A 27,710-nucleotide genomic window follows, 5' to 3' on the forward strand; every position below is an offset into this window, starting at 1 on the left:
GCAAAATCCTACTTCTACCTGCATCATCTTATTCAATCACTCTCATGTCCCCCTCTCTCCCTTTCTCTATTTCTCTATCGACATCTTACTAATTCAACACTCATATACATTGATAAACACACATACACACATATAAAAACACTCTACAATCAAGTTGCAGGTTTGAATCTTAAATTTACAAGCCCTATATTTGCAATATCCATAGCAATCAAGCCCATAATTTTACAAGACCCATGTTGAATTGATTCAAATCATTTCATATGAGTTCAGTTGGACCTCTAACCTGCGATTGAAGGGTAAGGCTTCCATGTCTCTCGTATTATCTTCTTGACCAAGACACCCATAATGGATTAATCATATGAAAAGATTCAAAATCTGATAACTCTCATAGCATACGCCTCATGCTCAAATAGAAAAAGTTTTGTGATTCCGAACATAGAATCTGGTAACTTTCATCTCCTCCCAAACATTTTTCTTCAAATGACTCTCTTATCAGCAAGCTCTGTGATTCCGATTCCAAGACCTAATTGACTTTGTTTTGATTTCCCCCAATTCCATATAGAAAGGTCAGAGGTGGCCTTGAGAAGTAACGAAGAGAGAGTGGTAGTGATGGGCGGCGATGTTGGAAGCATTCGGAGGTAGGGCTGAGATTGTAGTGGGTTCATGGGCATCTGATTCCAATGATGGTGGAATTCGTATATCATTGAGTTTTTTCAACTCAACGAGTATATTTTTTCGACCATGTTTTCTCCATCTTTATTCAAATTAGGTTGATGGAAGCTACGATGTAATTAGGCTGATGGAAATCATCATGGTGAGTAGCGTTTAGTGTTTTTGAAAAGAGGATGAAATGCATAATCATAATCATATCATCCATGAGAGAGAGAGAGAGAGAGAGAGAGAGAGAAAGAGAGGCCTATTCATTTTTTTTTTACTTTTAATTGATAAAAGATTAAAATATAAATATAAAAAAATACAAAATTAAAATTAGAAGGGCAAAATCATCCTTTTAAGTTCTCCTTGGATCAAAACCACAAAAATTTCTTAATTTTAGGACTAAAACCATATAAAGTATTTGATTTTAGACCTTCCATGTAAGTCGGAAACTTTTTGAACTCTATCCACAGTTTTTCTAAACCACGAGGACCAATTTTGCAGTTCACTCTATATAAAAGTTTAATTTCACAATTAGCTTATTTACTAACATTTACGGAATGTTGATTTTATTGACTAACAACTAGTTAACTAGTTTCCATCTAGTAATCAAATATAACTTTAACAACCTAAACTCATTTTAACGGTCACACAGCCATCATTTTCACCATGAAAGAAGACAAATAGGAGAAACAATAATCAAATAATAGAAAAGCAATTAAAAAAGATAAAGTAAGATAGAAAAGGTGCATGGGCAAAAACCAATGATCTCTTTCCTGCTTACGATTCGACAGTCAAGAAATATACTCCGTATTCTTTTATTTTCAGTTCTTTACACACCTTTCCACATATATACCACCCACAATAGCTCTCTATTACTCTATATATACAGATATATATCATCTCCAATTATTTAAACATAACCATCCTCCACTTCCACTTGTTCCAAGAAACTCACCGGAAAGATGAGTTCTCCGACCAAGTCGCCGGAGAAATCAATGGAGGAGAACATGAAGAAGAAAAAGAAAAAGTCCATAACTATTATTTTCCGTTATGCCGATTGGTATGACAAATTGTTGATAGTTTTGGGCACACTTGGAGCAATTGGAGATGGGATGTCTACAAATGTTTTATTGGTTTTTGTTAGTCGTCTTTTTAATAGTTTGGGTTATGGCAAAGGTGTTCAACGAAACCCAGAAAACTTTATGCACGAAATTGAAAAGGTTAGCATGCATTTTCTGTAATCTTTTGGATTCTGTTTTCATTTTTCTTTTGTTGTTACAAAAATTTGCATAAATAGAGAATAGTAATGTCACAAAAACTATTTTAATACCCACTCGATTGTCTCATTTGGTTTTGTTTGTGTTTTGTACCAGTGTAGTTTGGCTTTCGTGTACATCGGTTTAGGGGTGATGGTAATGGCGTTTATGGGTAAGCTTCTATGTTTTTGTTTTGGTTTTTTATTGTGTAAATGCTAATCAAGGGTTAAATACACGAAATCAATACATAAGTTCTTTGATTTGTTTATTATAACGATATACTTGCACTTGTTCATGTTATATCATTTCTTTACTACTACTATAATTAGGTATATTTTTATAGGTATATGTCCTAATAAGGAAATAACACAAAGGTACATCATTATTATTAGACATATTTGATCTAATACACAAATAAACAAAAATAATTGCTATTTCTTGCATTTAACTCATCAATCAATTGTCTGCAGAAGGATATTGTTGGAGTAAAATAAGCGAACGTCAAGTCCTAAAAATTCGTTACAAATATTTGGAGGCGATTTTACGACAAGAAGTTGGTTTCTTTGATTCACAAGAAGCAACAACTTCAGAAATCATCAATAGCATTTCAAAAGACACCTCCCTCCTCCAAGAAGTCCTTAGTGAAAAGGTAACCACACCCTTATCGTGACACCCGTAGACAAACCGTCATTAATTCATTTTAACTTTTTGTAGGTGCCAAAATTCTTGATGTACACGTCGATGTTCTTATCTGGATTAGCATTTTGCACATACTTCTCGTGGAGAATGGCTTTGGTAGCTTTTCCAACGACGGTTTTCTTGATTATTCCAGGTCTTATCTACGGAAAATATCTGTTGTTTTTGTCAAAAAAGTCTTTCCTAGAATACAGTAAGGCGAACAGTATTGTGGAACAAGCGCTTGCTTCCATAAAAACTGTTTACTCGTTTACTGCTGAGAAAATGATTGTCGAAAAGTACTCGATGATTTTAGACCGGACAACTGAAATGGGTTTGAAACAAGGAATCGCGAAAGGTCTTGCTGTTGGGAGCACTGGGCTTTCTTTTGCTATATGGGCATTGATTGCGTGGTATGGAAGCCGTTTGGTTATGTATAAAGGAGAAAGTGGAGGGCGGGTGTACACCTCCGGTCTTGCATTTGTGTTAGGTGGATTGTAAGTATTTTTTTTTTTTTTCGCTTATTTGGTTAATTATATTTTTGGTTCGCCTGGATTTTGTTGATTTTTACAAATGTGTGGTCTAACAATTTGATTAAAAAATAGTTGTCATGTTTTTAGTGCCTAAATCATTTAAGTTAAGAGTTCAACTATTGATTTATAAAAATGACCATTTTACCCATATCTTTATATCTATCGTTATATTTGAAAAATAACTAAAAATCTAGTATAAGATCCGGATTCTTTTTTTCACAATTTAAGCCAAACGCAAATCGTGTTTTTCGTGTTTTGCTTTGTTACCCGATGTATTTTAAAGAAAAAATGATCAAAACGTCCTATGTTTTATGCAAATAACGTCTTTTGCTTGCATAAAAGGCACAACGTTTTTCGGAAAATACATAATAGTTTTTTGTCGGATGAAAATCTTTAAACCATATAAAATCTACTCTAATAAATGAAGTTTTTTTGTCACATGTCCTCTTCTCATTCATAGGACACATGACATTTTGTAAAATTTTTAAATTTTCTATTTTCCACTTGTCATTTTATTGTATTTTTTATTTTATTAATTAAAATTTCACATTTAATATGTAAGCTAATATATATGTAAAGTATTTACTAAAAATGATGTATATATGTAATGTATTCAATACATTAAAGCCCTATTAATTTTAATAATTCAAAAAATTTCTCACTTTTCTTACAAATTCAAACTTTTCAAATTGTTAAAATTTCATATTTTTTTTAAATAAACCCATGTAATACATGGGTCTCACACCTAGTCCTATTTAATAAATGAAGGTTTTTTTGCCACTTGTCAAATTTTCAAGACTTTTGCCACATGTAATTTTGTGAGAGTTTTAGAATTATTATTTTTCACTTGTCATTTTTTGGGAATTTCCATTTTTTAAAAATAAATTTCCATAAAATTCTAATGAGTTTACAAGGAAAGATAATCATTCTATTAATTTGATAAAAGTCTCATAAATGTTTTACAGAATATTTGATTTCTTATATAAATGTTCCTAAAGATTACATTATGTTATGTAAAAATATTATTTTATAAAATATTTAATGTTTAATTATTGATATTAAATTTTTATTTTTAATAAACCCGTGTAGTACACGGGTTTCACACCTAGTCTCTAATAAATGAAGGTTTTTTTTTACACTTGTCAAATTCTCAAGAGTTTTGCCACATGTAATTTTGTGAGAATTTTAGAATTATTATTTTCCACTTGTCATTTTTTTAGAGTTTCCATTTTTTAAAATAAAATTTCATATAAGGAAAAAGAATCATTCTATTAATTTGATAATAAAGTCTCATAATGTTCTAAAGAAGATTTGATTTTCTTTTATAAATTTTTTAAAAGATTACATTATGATATGTAAAATTATTATTTTATAAAATATTTAATATTTAAATATTGATATTACATTTTTATTTTTAATAAACCCGTGTAATACACGGGTCTCACAACTAGTCTACTATAATAAATGAAGGTTTTTTTGCCACATGTCCTCTTATCCTTCATTTGGACACATGACATTTTCTAACATTTTTAAATTTTCTATTTTCCACTTGTCATTTTATTGTATTTTTCATTTTATTAAATTAAAATTCCACATTTAATATGTAAGGTATTTATTAGAAATGGTTTATATATGTAATGTATCTAATACATTAAAGTCTCTTTAATTTTAATAATTCAAAAGATTCATCATTTTTCTTATAAATTCAAATTTTTCAAATTGCTAAAATTTTATATTTAATTTTTTTTAAATAAACCCATGTAATACATGGGTCTCACACCTAGTTTGTATAAAAATAAAATAAAATAAAATTATCCAAAATATATGTCAAAATGTAATGAAACAGAATTTTAGGGACCAAAATGGTCATATCCGGAAATATGATTCTGAATGCTCGTTTTGTTTTTGAAGAGCTCTTGGGATGGCGTTACCGGAACTGAATCACTTCACGGAAGCATCAATAGCAGCGTCAAGAATCTTCCATAGAATCGATCGAGTCCCAGAAATCGATGGTGAAGATATCAAAGGACTTGTACCTGATGAAATCCACGGACAAATTGAATTCGAAAATGTCGAATTCACATATCCTTCAAGACCTAACTCCATTATTCTCAAAGATTTCAACCTCAAAATCGAAGCAGGAAGCACTGTCGCTCTAGTGGGAGCAAGTGGTAGTGGTAAATCCACCGCCATTGCTTTGGTTCAGAGATTTTACAACGCAGATCGAGGAATTATTCGTGTTGATGGAATCGATATCAAAAAACTACAGTTGAAATGGTTGCGAGCACAAATGGGACTCGTAAGTCAAGAACACGCGCTATTTGGAACGTCGATTCGAGAAAACATTATGTTTGGGAAGATCGATGCAACAATGGAGGAAGTAATCGCTGCTGCAACGGCGGCCAATGCTCATAATTTCATCCGGCAGCTTCCGGAAGGATATGAAACGAAGGTCGGTGAAAGAGGGGCGTTGTTATCGGGGGGACAGAAGCAGAGGATAGCGATTGCTCGAGCGATTATTAAAAACCCTGTGATTCTTCTTCTCGATGAAGCTACGAGCGCACTTGATTCGGAATCGGAGAAACTTGTTCAAACTGCTCTTGATCAAGCTTCCATGGGAAGAACAACAATGGTGGTTGCTCACAAGCTTGCAACGATACGAAACGCAGATGTGATTGCAGTCATGAGTGAAGGTAGGGTTATCGAACAAGGCCCACACACCGAATTAATCAACAGTCACACAGGTCAGTACGCCCATTTAGTCAAACTTCAGCGCCAATTCAGCTCGTTTAACGACGAACACCACACTCCGGTGACAAAAAGCAGTGCTTCGAGGTTAAGTACGTCGAAATCAAGCCCAGCAATGTTCGATTCACCGATGCCTTTCAACGATCCACAATTGCTATCATCATCAAATCACCCACCGCCTTCGTTCTCCCGACTCCTTGCTCTAAACTCGCCGGAATGGAAACAAGCGGTGATTGGGAGCTTAGCAGCGGCGACGTTTGGCGCTGTGCAACCGGTGTACGCGTTAACAGTAGGAGGAATGATTTCAGCTTTTTTTGTACTAAATCACGAAGAGATGAATTCCCGAATAAGAACTTACTCCATAATCTTCTGTTCACTTTCCATCATCTCTATCCTCGTTAACCTCTTACAGCATTACAACTTCGCATACATGGGTGAACAATTAACCAAAAGAATCAGACTGAAAATGCTTGAAAAGATCTTGACCTTCGAAACGGCCTGGTTTGACGATGAAGAAAACGCAAGTGGTGCGTTGTGCTCGAGGTTAAGCAACGAAGCTTCAATGGTGAAATCTCTTGTAGCTGACAGAATGTCGTTACTAATCCAAACGGGGTCAGGGGTGTTGATCGCCATGATTATGGGTTTAATCGTGGCTTGGAAGCTTGCACTTGTGATGATCGCAGTTCAACCTCTAACGATTCTCTGTTTCTACGCAAGAAAAGTGCTACTTTCAACAATGTCGGCTAACTTCATAAAGTATCAGAATCAAAGCACTCAGATTGCTGTTGAGGCTGTTTACAATCATCGGATTGTGACTTCGTTTCAAAGTTTAGGGATTGTTCTTCAGCTTTTTGACAAAGCTCAAGATGGGCCGAGAAGGGAAGCGAGGAAGAAGGCGTGGTTGGCCGGAATCGGAATCGGGTCAGCTCAAGGGTTGACTTTTATATGTTGGGCTTTGGATTTTTGGTATGGTGGGAAGCTGGTCAACGCCGGAGAGATATCGGCCGGTGACGTTTTCAAGACTTTTTTTATATTGATCAGCACCGGAAAAGTAATAGCTGATGCCGGAAGTATGACTTCCGATATAGCTAAAGGCTCCAAAGCTGTTGCTTCGGTTTTCTCCATTCTTGATCGCCAATCACTAATCTCCACCAATGTTCATGTAAGTAGCCAATCACCAAATCTCAGTTTTTATATTTAAATATGTATTTTGTTTTTAGGGTTAATATAAATAAACTGTTTTTCAGTTTAAATCTTTATTTTATTTTATTTTTATCAAAAAAAACCTTCAACCTTTGAATATTTTTCCAAAAAAAAAAAAAAAACCCTCGGCTCTTTACTCATTTTCCGAAAACACACTCACACGTGACAAGTTTTCAGAAAAACTAATAAAATGGCCAGATCGAAGAAAAAACATAAAGGTATTTTTAGAAAAAAATATATAAATAAAATTAAGATTTAATCCGTAAAAAAAAACACAATATATAAAATATTTTTCGATAGTAACCTTTGTTGTAGTGTTAAAAAGCACGAAAAATGTAAATAACTTTGAAAGACAAAAAAGTTAACTTAATACATATCATAAACTAAACTAGTATCCATTTAATTTATAATATAAAATGTCACAAATGCAATTTTTACTTCACAAAATACCATTGTTCTAAAAACATATTATCCATATTTATTTCATCTGGAATTTATCTTCACAAAATAGTAGTGAAATACCATTATTTGACTTTTTTTAAATGGTATTTTGTAAAAAAAAAAAAAAACAAACAAACAAACAATTTGTTACCTATTAATGATATTGTTTCCTATGTTTCAAATAAGAACCAGCTAATGATCATATGAAAACAGGAAGGAGATGGAAGCAGTGGAGTAAAGTTGGAAAAACTAAGTGGTGGAATAGAAATAAGAAAAGTCGATTTTGCATATCCATGTAGACCTGAGACATTAATCTTAAGAGAATTTTGTTTAGAAGTAAAACCCGGAACAAGCGTAGGATTAGTTGGAAAAAGTGGTTGTGGAAAGTCAACAGTTATTGCATTGGTCCAAAGATTCTATGATACAGACAGAGGTACGGTGAAAATAGACCGAGTAGACATAAGGATGTTCAACATTGAATGGTATAGAAAGCATATGGCACTCGTTAGCCAAGAACCCGTTTTATATTCGGGCACGATTCGTGACAATATTATTTTTGGAAAAGTTGATGCTTCTGAAAACGAATTGATTGAAGCTGCTAAAGCTGCAAATGCTCATACTTTCATCTCGTAAGTACATTATAATGATAATATTTGTTTTATATTCATATATTTTTAATTATTTTTCTAGCATTAATATGTTTCTAAATTTCACCAAATTTCGAACTTTTTCTATTTTGTTATAAAATTAAATTATATGATTTATAAGTTTTAAAAATTTTATATATCTATTTTACATTATATTAAACATAAAAAACGATTTTTATTTATAGTAAATCAAATAAAATGATAAAAGATAAAAAAAATAAAACTATGAAAAAGTTCATTTTGCAAAACTCGATAGTTTTTACTACACAAGCAAATTAAAAAAAAAAAGTTTTTAATCGAAAAACCTCTACAACATTATATTCGATTTTCCCCAACTTATTTGATCTAAAAAGTTTCGTAAGATAACGATTTAATGAGTTAAGCCAAAAAAATATAGCTTTATGTATTAAGACACCAACCATTTTACTTATCTAACTCATCTCATGTTAAAATCAAGACTTTTATGAAAAAAAAATTATAATGCAAAGATAAATTGATTATCTTAAAAATCTAGAAACAACATTTTATCCAGATATACATCATTACTTATTCACTCATTCAGTAAACGACTCAATAGAGAAAAACAAGAAACAAATCCTTATTTTTTTTTATATATATATATGATCTTTCCAGGGCACTAAAAGACGGGTATGAAACTGAATGTGGTGAAAGAGGAGTACAATTATCAGGTGGACAAAAACAACGAATTGCAATTGCTAGAGCAATTATTCGCAACCCAACAATCTTACTACTAGACGAAGCTACAAGTGCCCTTGATGTCCAATCAGAACAAGTTGTTCAAGAAGCACTGGATCGAATTATGGTTGGAAGGACTACAGTTGTAGTGGCACATCGACTTAATACAATAAGACACCTCGACTCAATTGCTTTTGTGTCTGAAGGGAAAGTTTTGGAACAAGGAACTTATAATCAACTCAAAAATAAGAAAGGGGCGTTCTTTGAACTAGCTAATCTTCAGAAAACATAAGGTTTTCTTTTAATGGTATTTTTATGTATATAGTAATGAGGGTTGTGAGAGTACCCGATGAAATGTGCTTGTAATTGAGCGATTGTTGGGTAACATGACTAAAATCGGATTATTGTTGGGATGATTTATATGTAACCTTGATGAAATGTTTATATCTTTAATTGGGCATTTGATCTAACAAGTGGTGTGCAACTCTTATGATTATGTGTGAATGAAGTTAAATAGAGAATTAATTATTACAACAAAAAATTAACAATAATAAAGAAAGCTGATCTCATAATGCAATATGGTTAAATTGGGTTTTGGATAAAAATATTAGTATATTTCAGTTTTCTTTATTTGCAAGTCATAGTACACTTATATTTTGTTATAAAATTCTTGTTTGAATAAAATATAAATAGTTTATGTATAAAGAAATAAGCAACAATCCTTCTAATTTTATTAATAATAATCCTTCATATCTCAAATTTTCCTTATCAAAATCAGATTCATAATCAGTTTTGCATCAACATTCTCATGAAATATTTTGGAATTGCAACTTTCAAGAACAGTTTGTAAGAATTACTTTATTTTGGAAGTTATATAAAAATGTTTATTTATATCTGAATCAGTAGCTTCAAAATTACCACTAAAAGTAAGAAGTTTATTCACAGCTAGTTCAGAACAATCAATATCTTCTTCTATTTTACTCATTGTATCACTAACATCATTTAATTCATCAAATTTGTCATCCAAAATTGATTTATCATTTGAGGAAGAATTTTTACAAATTTTTATTTGTTTTGAAACATTCAAAGTCTCATTCACAATCTTCAAAAGATCGTTAGTGTCAAGAAATTTCTCAAGAGCAACCATATCATATTTATAATTCATATTCAGAATTAAGTAAGAGGAAATAATATTTTCATATTCATAAGTCAATTTATCAACTACTCCATGCTTAAATTTGGATAAATTGAAGCAATTCTTTATTTTGATCGTTTACACATCATCATTGTTATAATAGATTCATGTAATTTGTTGATATAAACGTTTTACGATATCACATAATATGTTCCGATGTTTCTACCAGATTTCACTTTCAATTTTAAAATGTTCATTTACATTTGCCAACCTAGCTATTCATCTCTCTAATTTCTCAATAAGTCATTTCAAATACCTTTATATAAGGTAGGTTATAAACTATTTTAGGTGTCTTACCAAACACAACATTGAATAAGTTAGATTATATACATCAAACACATCCTAAATGTTATTAGCTGATAGAGGATATTTAAACATGTCGATTGAATTGCCTTTTAACTACTTATTTTTATTATTTATGTATAAGTACATAAAATTATGACTCACTAGGTCGTAAGATGATTTTATCTCCCTTTTAAAAGTAGACGTAACCCGAGCTAGAGATACACATTGGTGATCCCGGACCGATCGAGTCTTTTTTAGACGGTCTCGGTCTGGTTTTTTTCGGACAACAATCTTTTTCGATCTGGTCTTTTTCGGACTAACTGTCTGCATCTTTCCTAGTTCAATTTCAAACTTTTCTGGTTTGGCTTCGGTAAATTTTGAGTTTTTCTGTTAACAAATATGTGATTAACACTAAAATGATACATTAAGAATTAATCAAATGATACATTAAAATTTAATAAAAGAAAGAAGTTAGGTAATCATGAATAAAAAATGTGTAATCAAAACAAAATTTATTGGCATATAAACTTTCGCTTCTGACCGGTTTCAAGTCAATCTTGGACCCGTCTTATGTCGATCTCAGAACTGTCCGGTCTTTTTGGGACCGATCACAAAACGGTCTTTTTTTGTTTTTTTCAAAACGGTCACAAGCCGGTCCAGTCTCATTTTAGATTAGTTCAGTTTCAGGTTTTTTTTTTTTTTTTTCAATATTGGTCTTTTTGTTCATATCTTAGTAACCAAAAAAAATCCAAAACTGGGTTTTATCCAGCCGGATAGTCATTAGTCGGGCCATATCCTTCAGCACGGACCGGACTTGAATACCATTAGGCTTTATTTGGACTTCCTTGGACCGGATCAGACCAAATTGAACATTTTAACTGGACTGTTTTAACATTAGTATTATTTATTTTGTTATATCTTTTAGAAACTTTATATTAAATACAAATATTTACGTTTTGAAAACATATTGTAATATTATCCGCCGAATTATTTTGAGGAATCCTTTTGTTATTGGTACTAGAGACTTTGATCGAGACAATAAAACCAAGATTATAAAAATCTTACTTATTTATTTTTTCACAATCAATTTTTAAGATTTCCGAAACAACTTAGGTTACCCTAAACATAAACACCAAGAATGCTCAATAATCAAAAATATATTTCGTTGTAACGCAATACACCAACATCAAACGTCATTTGACCACCGGTCAAATAAGAACATTAATCATATGACGTTGATAAACTTCGATAAATTACATAACAAAATAAATTAATAATAACCTTGTTGATCAAAACCAATGAGCACCAATAATCACACGTTAAATAACACAATTAAATGCTCATCTTTTCACCAATAACATCATCATCATGACTCATCACAGTTTCTTATACTCAACATTTGTCTGAATATATAACGGATCAAAACCAAGTAAAAGTTAGGTCTTATGATCTTGTTCACCAACTCGGAAACCAGTCAGCTTTATACAAGCTCTTAATCTAAGCTCTTAATCTGTTCAGATCGTTTAACAAATTCTTTTGTTTCATGTATCATGATGATGATGATATATGATGATGCTTTCTCTTTGATTTAAGATCAACAACAATTACCGATATATTATCCGAACTATTTCTACCCACAGCTATTTCAATCAGGCTGTCAGCCAGGACTTGCGCCGCCGGTACTTCACCGGCGGCAGACCGCCGCCGCCGCCGCAAAATCCGGCGAGCCACCTCACCCACCTCGGTGTTTGACATTACATCCCAAAGTCCATCACTTGCTATTATTAAGCACTCGTCTTCATCGGTTCTTGTTGTGAATGTTATTTCGGGTACTGGTATTATCCACGGTCTTAAGTATCTATCACCTGGATATATATATTTACAGATATAGTTACTGATACTGATACTGATACTGTAAAATAAAGTTGAGTAAAATGTGGGATTACCAATCGCTCGTGACATGGCAAGGACTCCAAATACTCTTGCTCCATTCCAATTTATGACTTTTCCGTCTTGTTCTTCGATTCTCAAGAGTTCATCTTCTCTATCGGGCTATAGAAGCAATGGAATACAAGATATTATTTAAACTCTTAAAAAATAAATAATCGTGTTGAGATTTGCAAAAGAAAAGGTGAATTTTCTCTATTGTTTTTCATTGCACAAGTTGTTGGGAATCTTTGAGACCTTTTGATCAACTGTTAAAGGGATGGATTCCGTGCCTCGGAAAAGTACTGCTCGGGAATCACCGCAGTTGGATACGATGATTTGGCAACCGGATAACACCACCGCAACTGCGGTGGATCCGACGATTTCAGGAGCTGCGGCCTCTGATAAGACTTCATTGTCGGCTCTTTCAAAGCTACTGGACATCACTGACTCCCATCTTTGTTTCCATTTACAACCGTTAGATGCTTCTTGATCCCACTCTTCTGCTATCACTTCATGCATTCGCTCTGCACAGAATTTCGCCACCTGGTAATTAAAACAAAAAAATAAATAAAATGTTTTAGTTATATAAATTTAGAATAATAACTAACTTCGAAGTATTTATATAGAAAAAAATAATTTGGTTATAGTTGTTTAATGTTATATTATTATTTATTATTTATTAAGTTACCCTAATAAATATTAAGACAAATTTGTTAAAAGCTATTGAATATTCTGCTACTTTTGAAAATCTATAAGTTAAAAGAGGGAAAATAGGTGGAATATTTTTAGGTGGAAAATATGTTGTAAAAGTAGTCGAAGAATTAGATATTAATCACTATCTAAACCAAATCTACTCCATTTTAATACAAAAAAAATAATGTTATGTGTCACGTAGAAATGGTTTAAAAGTCAAATGAGTGTTTATGAATTATTTGACTCGCTCAAGCCAAATCTTCTCAAGATTTTTCTAAAGCAGATACGTTAGGATTTCTTTATTGTTCTTTCCGATTAAAATAACTTTTAATCTTAAATATATTAATATGAGTTATTTTTGTATGATTATCGGCTTGTTTTTTTCTCATACTTTCCAACTCATAAGATAACAAAAAATAATAAAAACATTCGGTTCTTTTAAATATGACAACATGCAAAAAGTATTACTTTTTTTTTTGTTCAAGCCTTATAACCCAAAAAATAGATAACTATATATGTCATCTTAGCAAGCTACAAGATTTGTGCTTAACTATTTAATAAGAAGAACAAGAAAGTAATTATTATGTGAAAAATAGAAAAAGACTTTATTTTAGACTGTTAAAAAACAAGACTCTTGTTTTCAATTTAATTAAATAGTTTATCATGTTACTTGATGAAAAATAATTTAAAAAGTAAAATGTTGAATTAGAAAGTCGTGTTCTTTTTCAATTTTTTTTTTAATTATTAAAGTCTCTTGGAAGGGAAACACCAAACACGTGTGCTAAAGACAAAAAAAAATGATAAATGCAATTCACAATAACCACTCCCGACACGCTACGTGTCATGCAAGTCAGAATCAACTATATTGTATTTACATTCATAAAAGCTGGCATAATTTATTAGTTACTTTTCCTTTTCATTTATTTTTCTGATTACGTGTTTATGTTAAAAATAGCCATAAATAAATATTTGTTACATTAACTAACATATTCCTAGATCATAAAAATGAAATTGTTGGGTTAGATGTTGATTTCTGTCAAATAAATGTAATATGTTAATAAATAAAAGTTATATTACATAATAATTTTCTTTATAATTAAAAATTTGTGTTTCTGGATTGTTGTATAAGAATCATCTTTCTTAATAAAAAAAAAACAGTTTTTTTCTGTATACTAAAAAAATTATATTTTATAAAGTTTTAAAAAATTGTGGTATATAAAGGAAAATATTGATAAGAGACTATGGATAGTGAGTTAATGCTCATGAAATATTGCAAGAGTTTATGGTCAACGATATTAAATTTTGGGATTTTCGTTATCTTCAAATTTTAATAATAATCAAGACTCGTCTGTTGAAGAATATCTTCAACAAATGGAGAAAAAAATTATCATTTTATATGCAGTGATTCACACAGGAGATCGAGATCAATTCCATTGTGCGATTATGAATGAAAATGAAACGAACATAATGAAATGATGCACACAGGACTTATAATCCAATGAATAACAAACTCGGTTTGATTTTTGACCAAATGTGTATGAATTTTTAGTAAAATTTGAATCTGAAACTGAAAATTTGTGAAAGGATTTAAGAAGCTAGCTAGCTTACTTGTGATCCACCATGGCCATCGTAAACGCCGAAGAAATGAATCGGAGAGATCTCGACGGAGTTTCCAGAACCAGGATTCGTACATCCTCCGACGCGATCGCACGTATGCGACATGAATCCCGGCACCACCGCAACCGCATCCTCCATCTCCTTCCGCCGTCCGATTACCGACCTAAACCCCCACGCGACTCCCTTATTCCTCCCAACGCACTTCTTCAACTTCCTAGCTACTCGTCCTTCCTCACCTTCCCGTTCCACGGTCAACGTAAGCGGCACCACCGCCGCAGCTAAAATCTCGCCGGAGGAGCTGCTGGTTATGGAGAGATTGCTGGAAACGTCGACGTCGCTGCTGCTAAATAACGATGAAACCGTTGAACTCGCTGACGAAATCTCAAACGAGTCAACGTGGTTAGCGTCTCCGTCTTCGGAATCCATGAGCATTGTTGAAAACACACACACAGTAGTAATGTGGAAATGTGTGTGTTAATGGAGAATGATGATTGTGTGAAATAAAATGAAGGAGAAAGGGGGACTGAGATGATGACACGTATGAAGGGGACATGAGGCGACGCTACACGCAATTGTCACCCATACACAAGTAAACACATATGGACTGGTCCTATATTTAACCTTAATAATGATTAATTACATAAACTACCCCCCGATATTTCCCCACATCATTAAATACAATAACACGTGTAATTGTTTCTTTATCAAATTATTTATTTGTTAAAAAAAATGGAGTACGTTTCAGAATGAAAGAAAAATAAATAGAAATGGAAATAAATCTGTAAGAGGCTAGGATTTAATCTTATGAGTTACTATTAATAATCATATAATAGTCAGTTTTTGGTTTTATTTTTCAAATGAGTCGATATAGAGAGAGTGACTTCACTAAATATAGACGCTTAAAGGATTGTATGATATCGATATGAGATATGCTAGCATACTAACATTCGTTGTCAGAGATGAAGGCTTGATAATGATATACAATAGATATTTTAAATCATGGGGGTGTAGACAAACGGGTCTGATGCTACGTAAGATATATGTGGAATCTATGAGTTACTCTGAAAATAAGTCATTATAAAGAGAGGAGAGACTTCAAAAGATATAAACGTTGATAAAATCGTGTGATACCAATGTGAAATACATGGTAGATCTTTTTAAGTTTAAAAAAAACAAACAAACAAATATATCCCAGAGACAAAGGGGGTAGACTAGACTAGCTTTTTAGCATTAATAATACAACCAAGACATGGATGAATGATACTATCTAAAACCAAAATGTATTCCATGATCCAGAAGCTCTGGTCTACCCCTACCACAACAAATCAAATGAAACCATCTAAAACCAAAATGAATATGAAATGAATATCCAGAAATCGAAGCCAAAACCTAAGTTTAGTGCAAAAACTTAGATCATAAAAGGGAATCGTAACACCAAATTTTAAGCTACACACCAAAAGTATACCCAGATGCAAAATGACGAAGAACATGGTGGTGGTAACCTAACAGATTCGCACACACAACGTCAATCTCATACACAAACGACAAGAAAATGCTTGAAAGAGAAAAAGATGAGAGAATCAAAGTGTTCTTTTATAGTCATCAGAGGGAGTATTAGACAGATGAGGAAATAGATGTCGGAGATTCGACTACCCAACAGTCATGATGATGGAGGATCCTTCTTCCTTCTTCTCAATTCGATCGACAAACCACAGGGTCCACAACCACCTAAATCACAACTTCTTTCCTTTTTTTTCTTTCCTTAATTGAGAAATCACACAGGTATCTTGTCCTCAATTGAACACACCCTCACCTTCAAACACTGATGGTTGCGGAGCGATGGTGATGAACACGTGGTTTCATGGGGTGGGTAATCTCTAGAGAAGATGGTCACTTTGGTTGAATCTTGTTTCAAGTTTGAAGGCTTCGAAATGATATTGATGATGGGGCGCCGGTGACAGGAGTGGGTAAGAAAAAAGGGATGAAGGTATGAGTTAGGGAAATGGAAGGGGCTATTTATTTAATTTTTTTATTCGGAAAAGGATAAAAGAAATAACTGAAAATGAAAAAGAAATTAATAAGGGCAGAATGAGGGACGGTCTGAGTTAATTTTTAAAAATAATGACTAAACGTGTCTTTTGGCACATACTTGATGGACGATTCGTGTAATATACCCTTTTTTATATTTGATTTAATTTGTTTTTATAAACTTCAATTGTTAACCAAACATTTTTGGTGTAACACTCGAGAATTTGGTATGTTTCTTGTAGCCCCTTAATGCAAAATTCATCGGATTTTAGTCCCTAGCTAGTACGTGGGGAGTACTCTAAGTATGCTTAACGTACTGGCTCTTTTCTAGACACGGGATTCACCCACGTACATGGGGCATACTTGGAGTATGTATGGCATACGTGGTGCAGGGGTAAACCCTAATTTTTAGGGTTTGCACCCTATTTAAGCAACTTATACCACCCTTGGACATTCTATTGATCAACCTCCATCACCCTATGCCCTAATATTGAAATCCTAATTGTCTTTGGTGATATTTGAACTTGAAAGTGTGTTTATTGGTGTTTTGTGGTGAAGAAGAAGAAGAGGAACACTTGGAGGTTGCTTGGGAGTAGCTTGTGCTTGTAGATCCAGGGTTATCTTCACCTTAGCAAGCCGTTTGAGGTAAAAAAATATATATCTCATCTTGATGATTTTATGTGTTAGACCCAACTTAGGGTGTTATTTATGCATTTTTGGGTCTTTTGAGCTAAAGTTGAGTTGATGATCTACTTCAGAAGCCATGGATATTAGATCTTAGCCCCATTGAGGTCCCTTATCCATAAAATGTAATCTTTATGAGAGATAGGGGTCCATGCAAGTGTTAATAATCTTTTTAAGATTCTTTTTTATTTCTGGGCCTTAGTAAGTCATGTATGGGTGTAAAGTTGACAAATTTATGTGTTAAGTCACTTTCTAGAATCAGATATGAGAATATGGCATGTTGGCTTAACCAAATAAGTGCTTAATGAGTTGGGTTGGCTGTCTGTCGAGTATGGGGGCGTACTCTGCTCGTATGTTGAGCGTACTGGCCCCGGATGGAGTACGCCAAGCGTAAGTCTAAGTACGCCTAGCACACTCAGCTGTTTGACTTTTGGGTTGACTTTCTCGGATTTGGGCCATATTTTAGGCTTTTAGGGTGTGATCTTTATTGGGCCATTGGACTTCTGACTTTGGGCCATGGGTAGACTATGGTCTTTCTTGGTATTGGGTGCATGATGATTTTGGGCCCAATTTGGAAGTTGAGCCTTTACAGGGCTCTAGGATGCCTATTAGGAATTGGTACTGGGTGCATGATAATTTTCTCCCTTTCTTGCTTTGAAAAGTCTTGATATTGTTTCCATAAATAGATGTGATGGAGTGGTATGAGTCTAGTTTCATTTCTTATTAGTGTGGCCTTGGCGTTGTGTTCTCTTCACGACTACTTATATTTGGTGTGGGTTTCATTCAACGAATTTACAAATCAAGCTAAGTTTTATTTTATTTTGAGCACACTCTTTTGTGTGATGTCCATTCTTTTCAAATTAGGTTGTCTGTGGTTGTGACAACCCGAAATTTCCATTCTAATCAAACCATTTCAATCCAATAGAAGTAGAGCAGTTACAGTGAAAATTCAGACTTCGAGTAAAAGTTTAGCAGTTTTCAGGGTTTTACACCCATAGAGATATTAGGAGAGTGGAGGCACTAGGATTTTGTGCAACACTGTAATTCCGTTTCTCTAGGTCATTAGAATCCATTCCGAGAACAGAAATATTTTCTGCCAAAAATTTCAGAACTATACATAGAATTCTGAACCAAAATGGTTCATCAGTTGAATTCCAATTAGAGAAAAGCCAAATTTCCTCTCACAGATCTTCGGGTTTTTATCCCAGATTGTGAGTATACTTCTCTAGTTGTTTTATACTACTTGTTTTAAGCTTAATAACATAGATTGCTTGCCTAATAAGTGAGATCCGGGAGTTTACCGCCCAAGAACGTTCTTGGGGAGTAAACTCCATTTTAAGGTCCTTAAGGGTTCATATGACCCTCAAATCTTTAGAACTCGAACTAGAAGCCTTAAACTCATGCTTTATACCAACAAAACCATTAGAAATCATGGCTAGAAGGGAGTTTACGGCCAAGAAGCTCCTTAGGCCGTAAACTCCATGTTTTAGGTGCCAAAATGCCTTCAAACTTTCCCTAAGACTTAGAATTTATTTTTGGCATGTACTCCTAAGTGATTAGAACCTAGAAAACTCATGGAAACACAAGTGTGGAAGAGTTTACGGCCAAGAGTATTTCTTGGGCCGTAAACTCCTTTAAAGGGGTCAAAGGACACCCTAAATCTTTCCTTAAGCCAAGAGACTATTTGGGCAAGTACCTAGATGAGTTTTGGACTAGTTAAAATACTTAGAACACCAATAGTGAGGGAGTTTACGGCCCAAAAGGTTCCATGGCCGTAAACTCCATAAAATGGTACAAATTGGTGCCATAAACCCTCCTAAAGCCAAGTACTAAGTTCTAGATTTGTTCCTAGAAATGTTTGAGACTTGAAAGCACCATAAGAACCCTCCCAAGGGAGTTTACGGCCATAAACTCCAAGGGAATAGGGTCTTTGGGTCGTAAACTCCCCAAAGGAGTCAATATGGTGCCCAAAAACTTGTTTAAGCCTTGAAACAATTCCCCACTAAAGTTGTGATAATTCTAAGCTCCATTTAAGCCTTGGTTGAGAGTTTACGGCCAGGAGCTTACTCCCCTGGGCCGTAAACTCCAATGAAAATGGTCATTTGACCTTAAACTTCCATTAGGGGCATTGCACTCCTTTGTTGCAACCCATTAGCCTCCTGGCACTTGACCAAAAGTGTTTTCCTCGCGCTTAAATGTTATTACTTGTATAATTAGTGTTTTAATCACTAATTATTTATATACATATGTTTTTATATGTAATTAGGATCATTGTGTGTGTGTCTAAGTCTTCACCTGACACCAAACACTTGTCTGATCCTTCCGTACGATAACAGTCTGTTCAATTCCAGTCACTACTACAGGTGAGTTCATACCCCTTAACTACGCTAGTTATTATATCAATCACATGTGATTAATATACAACATTCAAAAGATTTGGCTACTCAGGAGCCGTTTTACCAAACGGTTTCCTTCAAATGATTTTTATAAACATTTTTTATGTTTTAAACTACTTATTACACTGTACATTTTACTCTGTACATTACTTTTCAAACTTATTTACAACTGTGATTCAAACAAATGTTCCTTATACTTAAACTGTTTTATCAAACTTATGCCTTCAAATTGTTTTATAGATTGACATCAAGTCGATCTTTTCTTGAAATAATATTTATGTTTCAAATGTCTTATAAAAACTTATTTATGCTTTTATATTATAAATTGCATGCCCATATATGTATAGATGTATAAATAATGTTTAAAGGGCTTAGGAAGGCCATCCGCCCTATTTCCTTTTCGCGCCTTGAGATGTGGTCTGGTGGGATTTCGGGTGACCATCCGAAGGTCGTTTCCATATTACTTATATATCAAATATACATATATAGACATAAAAGTACTTCCATATTCATACGTACTAGACACATCATTAGTAAGTTACCATCGGGGTAACACAGGATCATACTACTACAACTGCTAGAGCAATGAGTCAGTTCATTCATGAGTCTATACATTACATTACCATAAGAACATATACAACTATACTAGGAAGAGAACATATACAACTATACTATGAGAACATATACAACTATACTAGGAAGAGAACATATACAACTATACTATGAGAACATATACAACTATACTAGGAGGAGAACATATACAACTATACTAGAACGAGAAACATTTCATTTCATATACAAGAATACGTTAACAATTGTGATCCACTGTATCGGAGCATGCCTTACATGTCATGGCCCGAGTTGTAGCCAGAATTCTCTTGGAGGGAGAGCGTGAGTTTGCGTATAGATCTATACTGGATTGACTATCCTACACCTTGCTGCTAGCTACAGCCGGACTTGCAGGTCTGCGGGTGCCAAACGTCATTCCGTTATTACGACCATTCATTATGTCGTTGTTATCAGTCGATAGTATGGTGCAATTATCACATTATACCTTAATATAAATCCGGTTTAAGGTAGTTAGTACAGCAGTAGTTCCTATAATACAAAACTACAGTACTACAATGATTTACCCATTACATATTTTTAGTGATAACCTCACTTAAACAATAATGTACAAACTTTATTTTGTTAAATGATAGTTAAACTTGGGAAATTACACACTTTTACAACAAACGAGTATACAAGACAGTTAAGCCTTGGTGGAAGGCTACCTTAATAGAAAATATAGGTTTTTCTGAGAGATTCAAACTTTTACAAACACTTACATACATTTTACAACTTATACTTGCGACAGGTTCAAACGTTTTTAATAACAAATACCGACACTAAAACACTTATGAACTCACCAGCTTAATGCTGATAAACTCTTTCAAAATAACTTGTATTCTCAGGTCATCAGTAGACAGGTACCGATGCCAGCTTTTGAGAAGATGGAGCGCATTCAAGGCTCATCATAGTATTTTGATTTACATTATATTTTTGGTGTCTAAAACTGTACAGAAAATGCTTGTATTAAAATTATATATTTAATGCAATGGATGATGTTGTTTGCTTATTTACATTTACTGTGTTGTGATACTTTACATGACGTCCTCCGCCCCAGAACGTTTCCGCCGTTCTTGGTTTTAGGGTGTGACAGATTGGTATCAGAGCATTGTTTATAGTGAATTAAGTATATCAACCCATAAAAGATATACTAACTATAAATACATGAGGGATTAAAAATACTCTGAGCAAGAGTTTATACTTTAAATAGTAAAATATTTAAGTAAGTATACGTGCTGCATTCATACTAAAATCAGTGTCACTAGGACAGTACAAAAGAATTACGATTGTTGGGCAACACAAGTGGGCTTAGAGACATATGGTCAAAACTGGGAAGATATAGCCTGATCACCTATATTATCCGAGAGTTGACTAGCATGTGCCTAAGTTTAAGTGTGTGGTTGCAATAATGCTAAAATCTTACCAACCCGACCACAATGAGAACAATAGAACATAACATTAAAATTAAAATACTATAGGTGTATTTGTTGTTACTATAAGTACTTTATACTTGAGAATTAAAACGGGATCTTCATTTCTAAGTTGATAGTTGCTAAGTGGACACACTAAGGCTATATGTAATTAGGATGTTATAGACTTAGAATCTTGATAATTTTTCCTTACCCCTATTCTGTGTGAATTTGGAATTAAGGTCACTTATTCGAAGGTCTATCCTGTTTAGATTACACATAGTTTGTATGCACTTCACAAATAGCGATGTAACTAATGAAGGTTTCTAAATAATTATCTCGATAGTTCGTCTAATAATTATTCTCTTACCCTAAATTCTCGCATAGAAAACATAACTGGACTCCATCCCCTCAGCAACCAGCATCTTCCGAACGAAGTCATAGCTGGTTGGTTTGGAGAAGAACCAGAGAATGATCATCCTATCCCCTTGAATGATCACCATGGTGAAGACCTTTCGTATGATGCTAACTCCGAACCAGAGGTTGAGAACCTACCCCGAGCAGCTCCCTTTCCAATTCCTAACCCTCATCCGGCTTTTTCCTGGCCTGACCCTGAGTGAGTGGAATGCTTGGAAACATGGAGCCAAGGACAAGATCAGTCTATGCCATTTGATGGCGACCGAAGCTTTTACAACTTGAGCAATGGGGGCTCCGCAGATAGAGTCTTGCCAATCTTGGTCCGCAGAATGGCCCGAAATGAGATTCAAGGCAGGACAGCCCTACATCAGATTACAGAAGTAGTCGCCTATGCTAGAATGCATACCCTCCACACCATTCATCTAGAAGATGCTCTCAAGAGATCAGAGAGAAACCATGACACCTTGTTGCAAGCACTGGCTGAATCACGAGCCGAAGTAATAGAGCTCCGAGTACGCCAGATGGTGTGCGAAAGACACCTACTTGACATGGAACGTCAATTGGCTGAACTAAGAGTACACCAGAGGGGTGACCGTCGCCAGTAGTAGACGCTTTACTTTATTACTTTATTAAAAAGGGATTAGTGTTTTCTGTCTATGCCCGATGTGGCATTTTCTATGAAATTATTTTGTACCGTATGTACTTTAGCTAGGTCTTTATGCTGTCAGGGACTATCTTCTGTGGATATGATGTAAGACCTTTACAAGGTCATTTTTTTCCCCGAATCTTTACGTCGTCAATATTCAAGATATTGAAAGCCGGCTAACTTCTGAGTCATTCTTTATTCAAGCACTCTTATCATTCTCTCATTAGAGTCTATCTGAATCATGCTTTAGTCAAGTCATTGGACTATAGTGATTTATCTCCGGAGACATTTCCAAGTCTCTATCAGTGGTTGGATCTTGTTATTCACCAACCCACGATACCTCAGCTCGAACGAAGAACGTTTTGAGACCATTCTACGAACATACTTTCATTCTGTACTAGGACTGCATCATGGGGATGTAGGTCAAACTTTCGAGAACGTACTTTACTCTTTACATGAACAATCTAAGTACACCTAGGGTCAACCATAATCCCTCACAATTTTATTTTCTCTCTGTGAAACAGAATCATGTCGTCATCCAGAAACGATCAGCCGAGCACCGAAATCCCTATCCTCCATATCGACGCCGCTACATTACAAGCTGCAGTAGCAGCTGCTGTGACAACTTTCCTTACACACATCAATTCAGACAACACAAACAAGACTGAAAAAGGAGTCGAGAGTTCCGATGATAGTACCAAACCGGGAAACCAACAAATGGAAACAGTCATGGACTTGCGAAGCCTAAAGACCGAAAGGAAGAGACGATATCGTAAAGCCCTAAGGGAGCGCAAGAGAGCCCAAAGACTTGCCATGCCACCACCACCAGTGGAAACCCCGGCAGAACGCTTTAGAAAGCAATTTCCAAGGTGGAGTAATGAGGAAGGCACTCGTGTCCACATAACATTGGCTAAACACCGAAATCCCGTCACCAAAGCTAGTACTAGCCAGTCATGCCACCAATGCGGGGAGATAGGGCACTTCAAGGAGGATTGCCCTATAGCAAAGAACTCGGGTGCTGATGGGAAGATTCTCAGGATCACAGCTGCAGGAGAGCCTGCTCCGGAACCACGTTAAATGTAATTTAGGCGTTTCGTTGTAACAGACTCATAAACTATCCAGGACTAGTGAAACTAGAGTCTTACCTTTTGCGAAATCCTATCTGTATAGGGATTCTCGTGCTGCGTATACTTGTCTTTTGTAGTATACCTTATTCGCAGCAATAGTCTTGTGGTAAATCCAAAGTACTGTAACTCTGTTCATGGTTGCACGGTTGTGTTTTGTCTGTAAACGTCCTATGTGCAAATCTAATGTCTTTAAGTTTCGGTATAAATTCGACATTATCATACGAATCGATTCAATTTGATCCTCACAAAAACAGCTTCATGCGTACGTCTCCTTTTCAGTAAACGGCTTTTCCAGCGAAGCCGTCATATCAGAACACCGAAGTACTCATGCCAGGAGTACCTCTTAGTTATTTTCTTTCCGAAGAAATCCCCGAAGTACCACTCGTACAGTACGTCAAGTTCAATCCAAGGATTTATACGATTGATCTATCACTGAGGAATGTATGCATAAGAGTGATATATAATCAAGGTTTTACAGGTTTAGAATTGATGATTCCACTTTAACTTCTTTTTCCCGGATGGGATGTGAGGGTAAGGAAGAATCAGTTATTCGACTACCTTTTCAATCTTAATTATATACGACTCGTATACACGAGATTGTGATCGTGAAGCCCTGTATGAATTCTAAAATGGACTTCAGGACGGAGAACTGCCTAAGTATACGAGTAATCACATCGTCATGTGAACAAACTTAGAACCCAGTACGACTCCCGAAAACAGATCGCCCTATAGTTTAAACACCCACGGAGATACCAGAACAGTGCAAACAACTAAGCGAACCACACAGAATTAGAACTAGAAGACTAGGTTTCTCACCCTAGAGAACCCCGGTCATATTCTTCCAGAGATCGACGGATCGCATTGTATGTACCTCGGTTATTGAGGACTCTGTCAAGATTTTCATAGAAATCGTTATCTCTGCCTCGCATAGATGAAATGGTCGAGCAAACACAAGGAAAGAATTACTTCCAGGAATGGACCTGAGATCCGAATATCACCAATTCGAGTGTTAGGGAAAGATGTCCGGAAGACTATCTCCTGAACTCGATGCGGACACTTCGAGTCCGTAGTGATACCTTTCGAATAGGACCAATACGCCCATAGCTTTCATGAGCTAAACGAGTAGAGTACGTCTTTCTTACTTGGATCAGTTCGTCATTTCTCCATGTAATGACTTACTTATCTACCCTCGTAGTAAGAAGAAAACCCATAGAAACAATTCCTATAGAGGAACTTCTCGTGAAGTTCTCTAGGCATGAGTTTTGAAATTGAAGAGTCAATTTCTATGACACACTGTTAGTAATGTGAGAAATTATGAGTACTCTTTCAATTTGTCAAAACCGTTGAGCATTTATCGACACCAGAGACGCCGACAGTTTTTCGCCAGATTCTAGGTCTTACCGACCTACCGCCTTAGTTCATTCAGAACTCCTCGCAAGCTACAGAAACTCGTACGACTTTGACCCATCAAGGGGTGGCCTTTGACTGGGAAGTTACGCAAGAAAAGGAACCTTTGAGATTCCAAGTGAGTGACCAAGTTCTTTAGGATAACTCACTCTGGGAATGGCTTAATACGCTTCGTAAAGCGTGGAAAGCTAAATCCAAGTTAGACAGGACCTCAGAGATTCTTATCAGAATCGGTCTTGTGCCTTGCACAAACTAGACCTACTCCGCGAACTCAGTAACATACTTTCTACTCTTCGCATCTTGATCGTGAAACCATACCTTCCGTTAGGACTCTTGCAAGTCCACTCGTCGAGATCCTCGCCTTCGTATTAGAACCGTAGTGACCCTCGACCGAGAGGTCAAGCGGACGAAGCAACGCCGTCGCCAGTTAGTGAAGGTTCGTTGGAATGCCAACCGAGAGCCCGATTTCACTTAAGTGCGCTAGAACCAATCGATTAGGAAATTTCCTCCTCACGACTCGATCATTTGTGCATACTTCCTTGCCTAAATTCTAATTTCGGGACGAAATTCCCTTTAACAGGGGGATGATGTGACAACTCGAAATTTCCATTCTAATCAAACCATTTCAATCCAATAGAAGTAGAGCAGTTACAGTGAAAATTCAGACTTCGAGTAAAAGTTTAGCAGTTTTCAGGGTTTTACACCCATAGAGATATTAGGAGAGTGGAGGCACTAGGATTTTGTGCAACACTGTAATTCCGTTTCTCTAGGTCATTAGAATCCATTCCGAGAATAGAAATATTTTCTGCCCAAATTTTCAGAACTATAAATAGAATTCTGAACCAAAATGGTTCATTAGTTGAATTCCAATTAGAGAAAAGCCAAATTTCCTCTCACGGATCTTCGGGTTTTTATCCCAGATTGTGAGTATACTTCTCTAGTTGTTTTATACTACTTGTTTTAAGCTTAATAACATAGATTGCTTGCCTAATAAGTGAGATCCGGGAGTTTACCGCCCAAGAACGTTCTTGGGGAGTAAACTCCATTTTAAGGTCCTTAAGGGTTCAAATGACCCTCAAATCTTTAGAACTCGAACTAGAAGCCTTAAACTCATGCTTTATACCAACAAAACCATTAGAAATCATGGCTAGAAGGGAGTTTACGGCCAAGACATAAACACACACATACAATCTCTAGAAATAGAAAACCATAACCTCATCTCATCGTCTTCTCCTTCCCCACAAACATCTTTTTATCTTAGTTTGAAGAAACCACCTTCAATCTATTTCCATAATTGTTGGCCTTTGCCATCAATGCCACTGTTAGACGCCTCCATCGATCTCCTCCGCCGTCAGATGCCTCCACTATTGTGACTCCCAATTTCATTTGGTATTTGGTTTTAAATTTGGGGAAGAACACACAATCACCATTAAGGGAAGAACGATGGATAGGAAGATACACTACGTTGACAGCTACCCAACCTACCGTCCACCTCCCTCTGAAGAGACATGTAGATTTTTTCTGATAAGGTTCGTTCATCTGAAGAGAGTTGTGAGATGCCATGGAATTTTTGGACACTCGTGAGCAAGAGAAAGAAAGAGATGAATCAGGATTTGTTATTTTTTGTTTTCTGCGAGCTACAAACCCATTTTCACTTCATGTGTTTAGATGACAATTTATAGTCCCGATTCACTTCATGAGTGTGCATGTGTGTGTTAAGAAAGTAAACGAGAAACAGGGGAGTATCCCTATTTTTACTTATATGCTCTGATCGAAAAAAACCACATCTGCCGCCCTTCTTAAAATCGAAATTTTAGGTTTGGCCGAGGTGAAAAAAGAATTTAAAAACTAAGGAATTTGGTTTAAAGGGAGATGAACAAGACTTCTTTAATCATGGGTATGTTGTAACACTCATAGAAAAAATCACAATAAATTTAAAATTTTTAAAACCAACGATGAATCAATATTGTTTACAAAAAGAGTCATTGTTTCAAAAACATTATTTCAAATCAGAGTTTTCCCAAGACCCGAAGACATAAAAACATGAAGTTGTGTACGGTCACGCCTTTGCTTTCCCACGATCCTCGAAAGTACCTGAAATCATAAACTAAAATTGTAAGTCAAAGCTTAGTGAGTTCCCCCAAAGTACCAGCACACCACAACAAATTAGCATACAATATTAACATTTTACCAACTAGTACAACCGGCTCAGCCTAAATCCTAAATGTCAAAACATTTCCTATTCTAAATTAATAACATTTTCCCAAAATACCATTGGTTAAAAATTGGTATAACTTAACAAGTCAACCGAATCAACCTATCCTAGTTAACCCAGCCGAGTTAACTCAGACTTAGTACGCGGGGTGTACTTCGGATGTATGTGGGGCGTACTCGAGGTTCGAGGCACCAGGG

General features: G+C 35.1%; 2 protein-coding genes across 2 annotated transcripts; one reads left to right on the forward strand and one right to left on the reverse strand.

Moving 5' to 3' along the window:
• The first annotated feature begins 1,525 nt into the window (after positions 1–1,525).
• LOC145062867 (putative ABC transporter B family member 8) lies at positions 1,526–9,329 on the forward strand. Its single transcript, XM_079010456.1, has 7 exons — positions 1,526–1,877; positions 2,031–2,085; positions 2,384–2,562; positions 2,628–3,085; positions 5,033–7,031; positions 7,727–8,142; positions 8,794–9,329. The coding sequence occupies exons 1-7, from the start codon at positions 1,620–1,622 to the stop codon at positions 9,146–9,148; spliced, it is 3,720 nt and encodes a 1,239-aa protein (XP_078866582.1). The 5' UTR covers positions 1,526–1,619; the 3' UTR covers positions 9,149–9,329.
• Positions 9,330–11,475: 2,146 nt separating this feature from the next.
• On the reverse strand, positions 11,476–15,128 carry LOC145062854 (putative protein phosphatase 2C 6). Its single transcript, XM_079010442.1, has 4 exons — positions 14,567–15,128; positions 12,521–12,808; positions 12,283–12,388; positions 11,476–12,201 (listed from the first exon to the last, which is right to left on the reverse strand). The coding sequence occupies exons 1-4, from the start codon at positions 15,005–15,007 to the stop codon at positions 11,885–11,887; spliced, it is 1,152 nt and encodes a 383-aa protein (XP_078866568.1). The 5' UTR covers positions 15,008–15,128; the 3' UTR covers positions 11,476–11,884.
• Between the last annotated feature and the right edge of the window lie 12,582 nt (positions 15,129–27,710).

The sequence above is a fragment of the Lactuca serriola genome, chromosome 7 (genome assembly GCF_051521515.1).
Source record: "Lactuca serriola cultivar US96UC23 chromosome 7, Lser_US96UC23_V15, whole genome shotgun sequence".
Taxonomy (NCBI): Eukaryota; Viridiplantae; Streptophyta; class Magnoliopsida; order Asterales; family Asteraceae; genus Lactuca; species Lactuca serriola.

Coding starts and splice junctions, on each gene's coding strand:
- LOC145062867 (XM_079010456.1), top strand. CDS start 1,620: ATGAGTTCTCCGACCAAGTCGCCGGAGAAATCAATGGAGGAGAACATG. Junction 2,563..2,627: donor AAGAAGTCCTTAGTGAAAAG/GTAACCACACCC, acceptor AACTTTTTGTAG/GTGCCAAAATTCTTGATGTA. Junction 7,032..7,726: donor TAATCTCCACCAATGTTCAT/GTAAGTAGCCAA, acceptor ATATGAAAACAG/GAAGGAGATGGAAGCAGTGG.
- LOC145062854 (XM_079010442.1), bottom strand. CDS start 15,007: ATGCTCATGGATTCCGAAGACGGAGACGCTAACCACGTTGACTCGTTT. Junction 12,389..12,520: donor CTTTAACAGTTGATCAAAAG/GTCTCAAAGATT, acceptor TTGCTTCTATAG/CCCGATAGAGAAGATGAACT. Junction 12,202..12,282: donor TGCCATGTCACGAGCGATTG/GTAATCCCACAT, acceptor ATATATATCCAG/GTGATAGATACTTAAGACCG.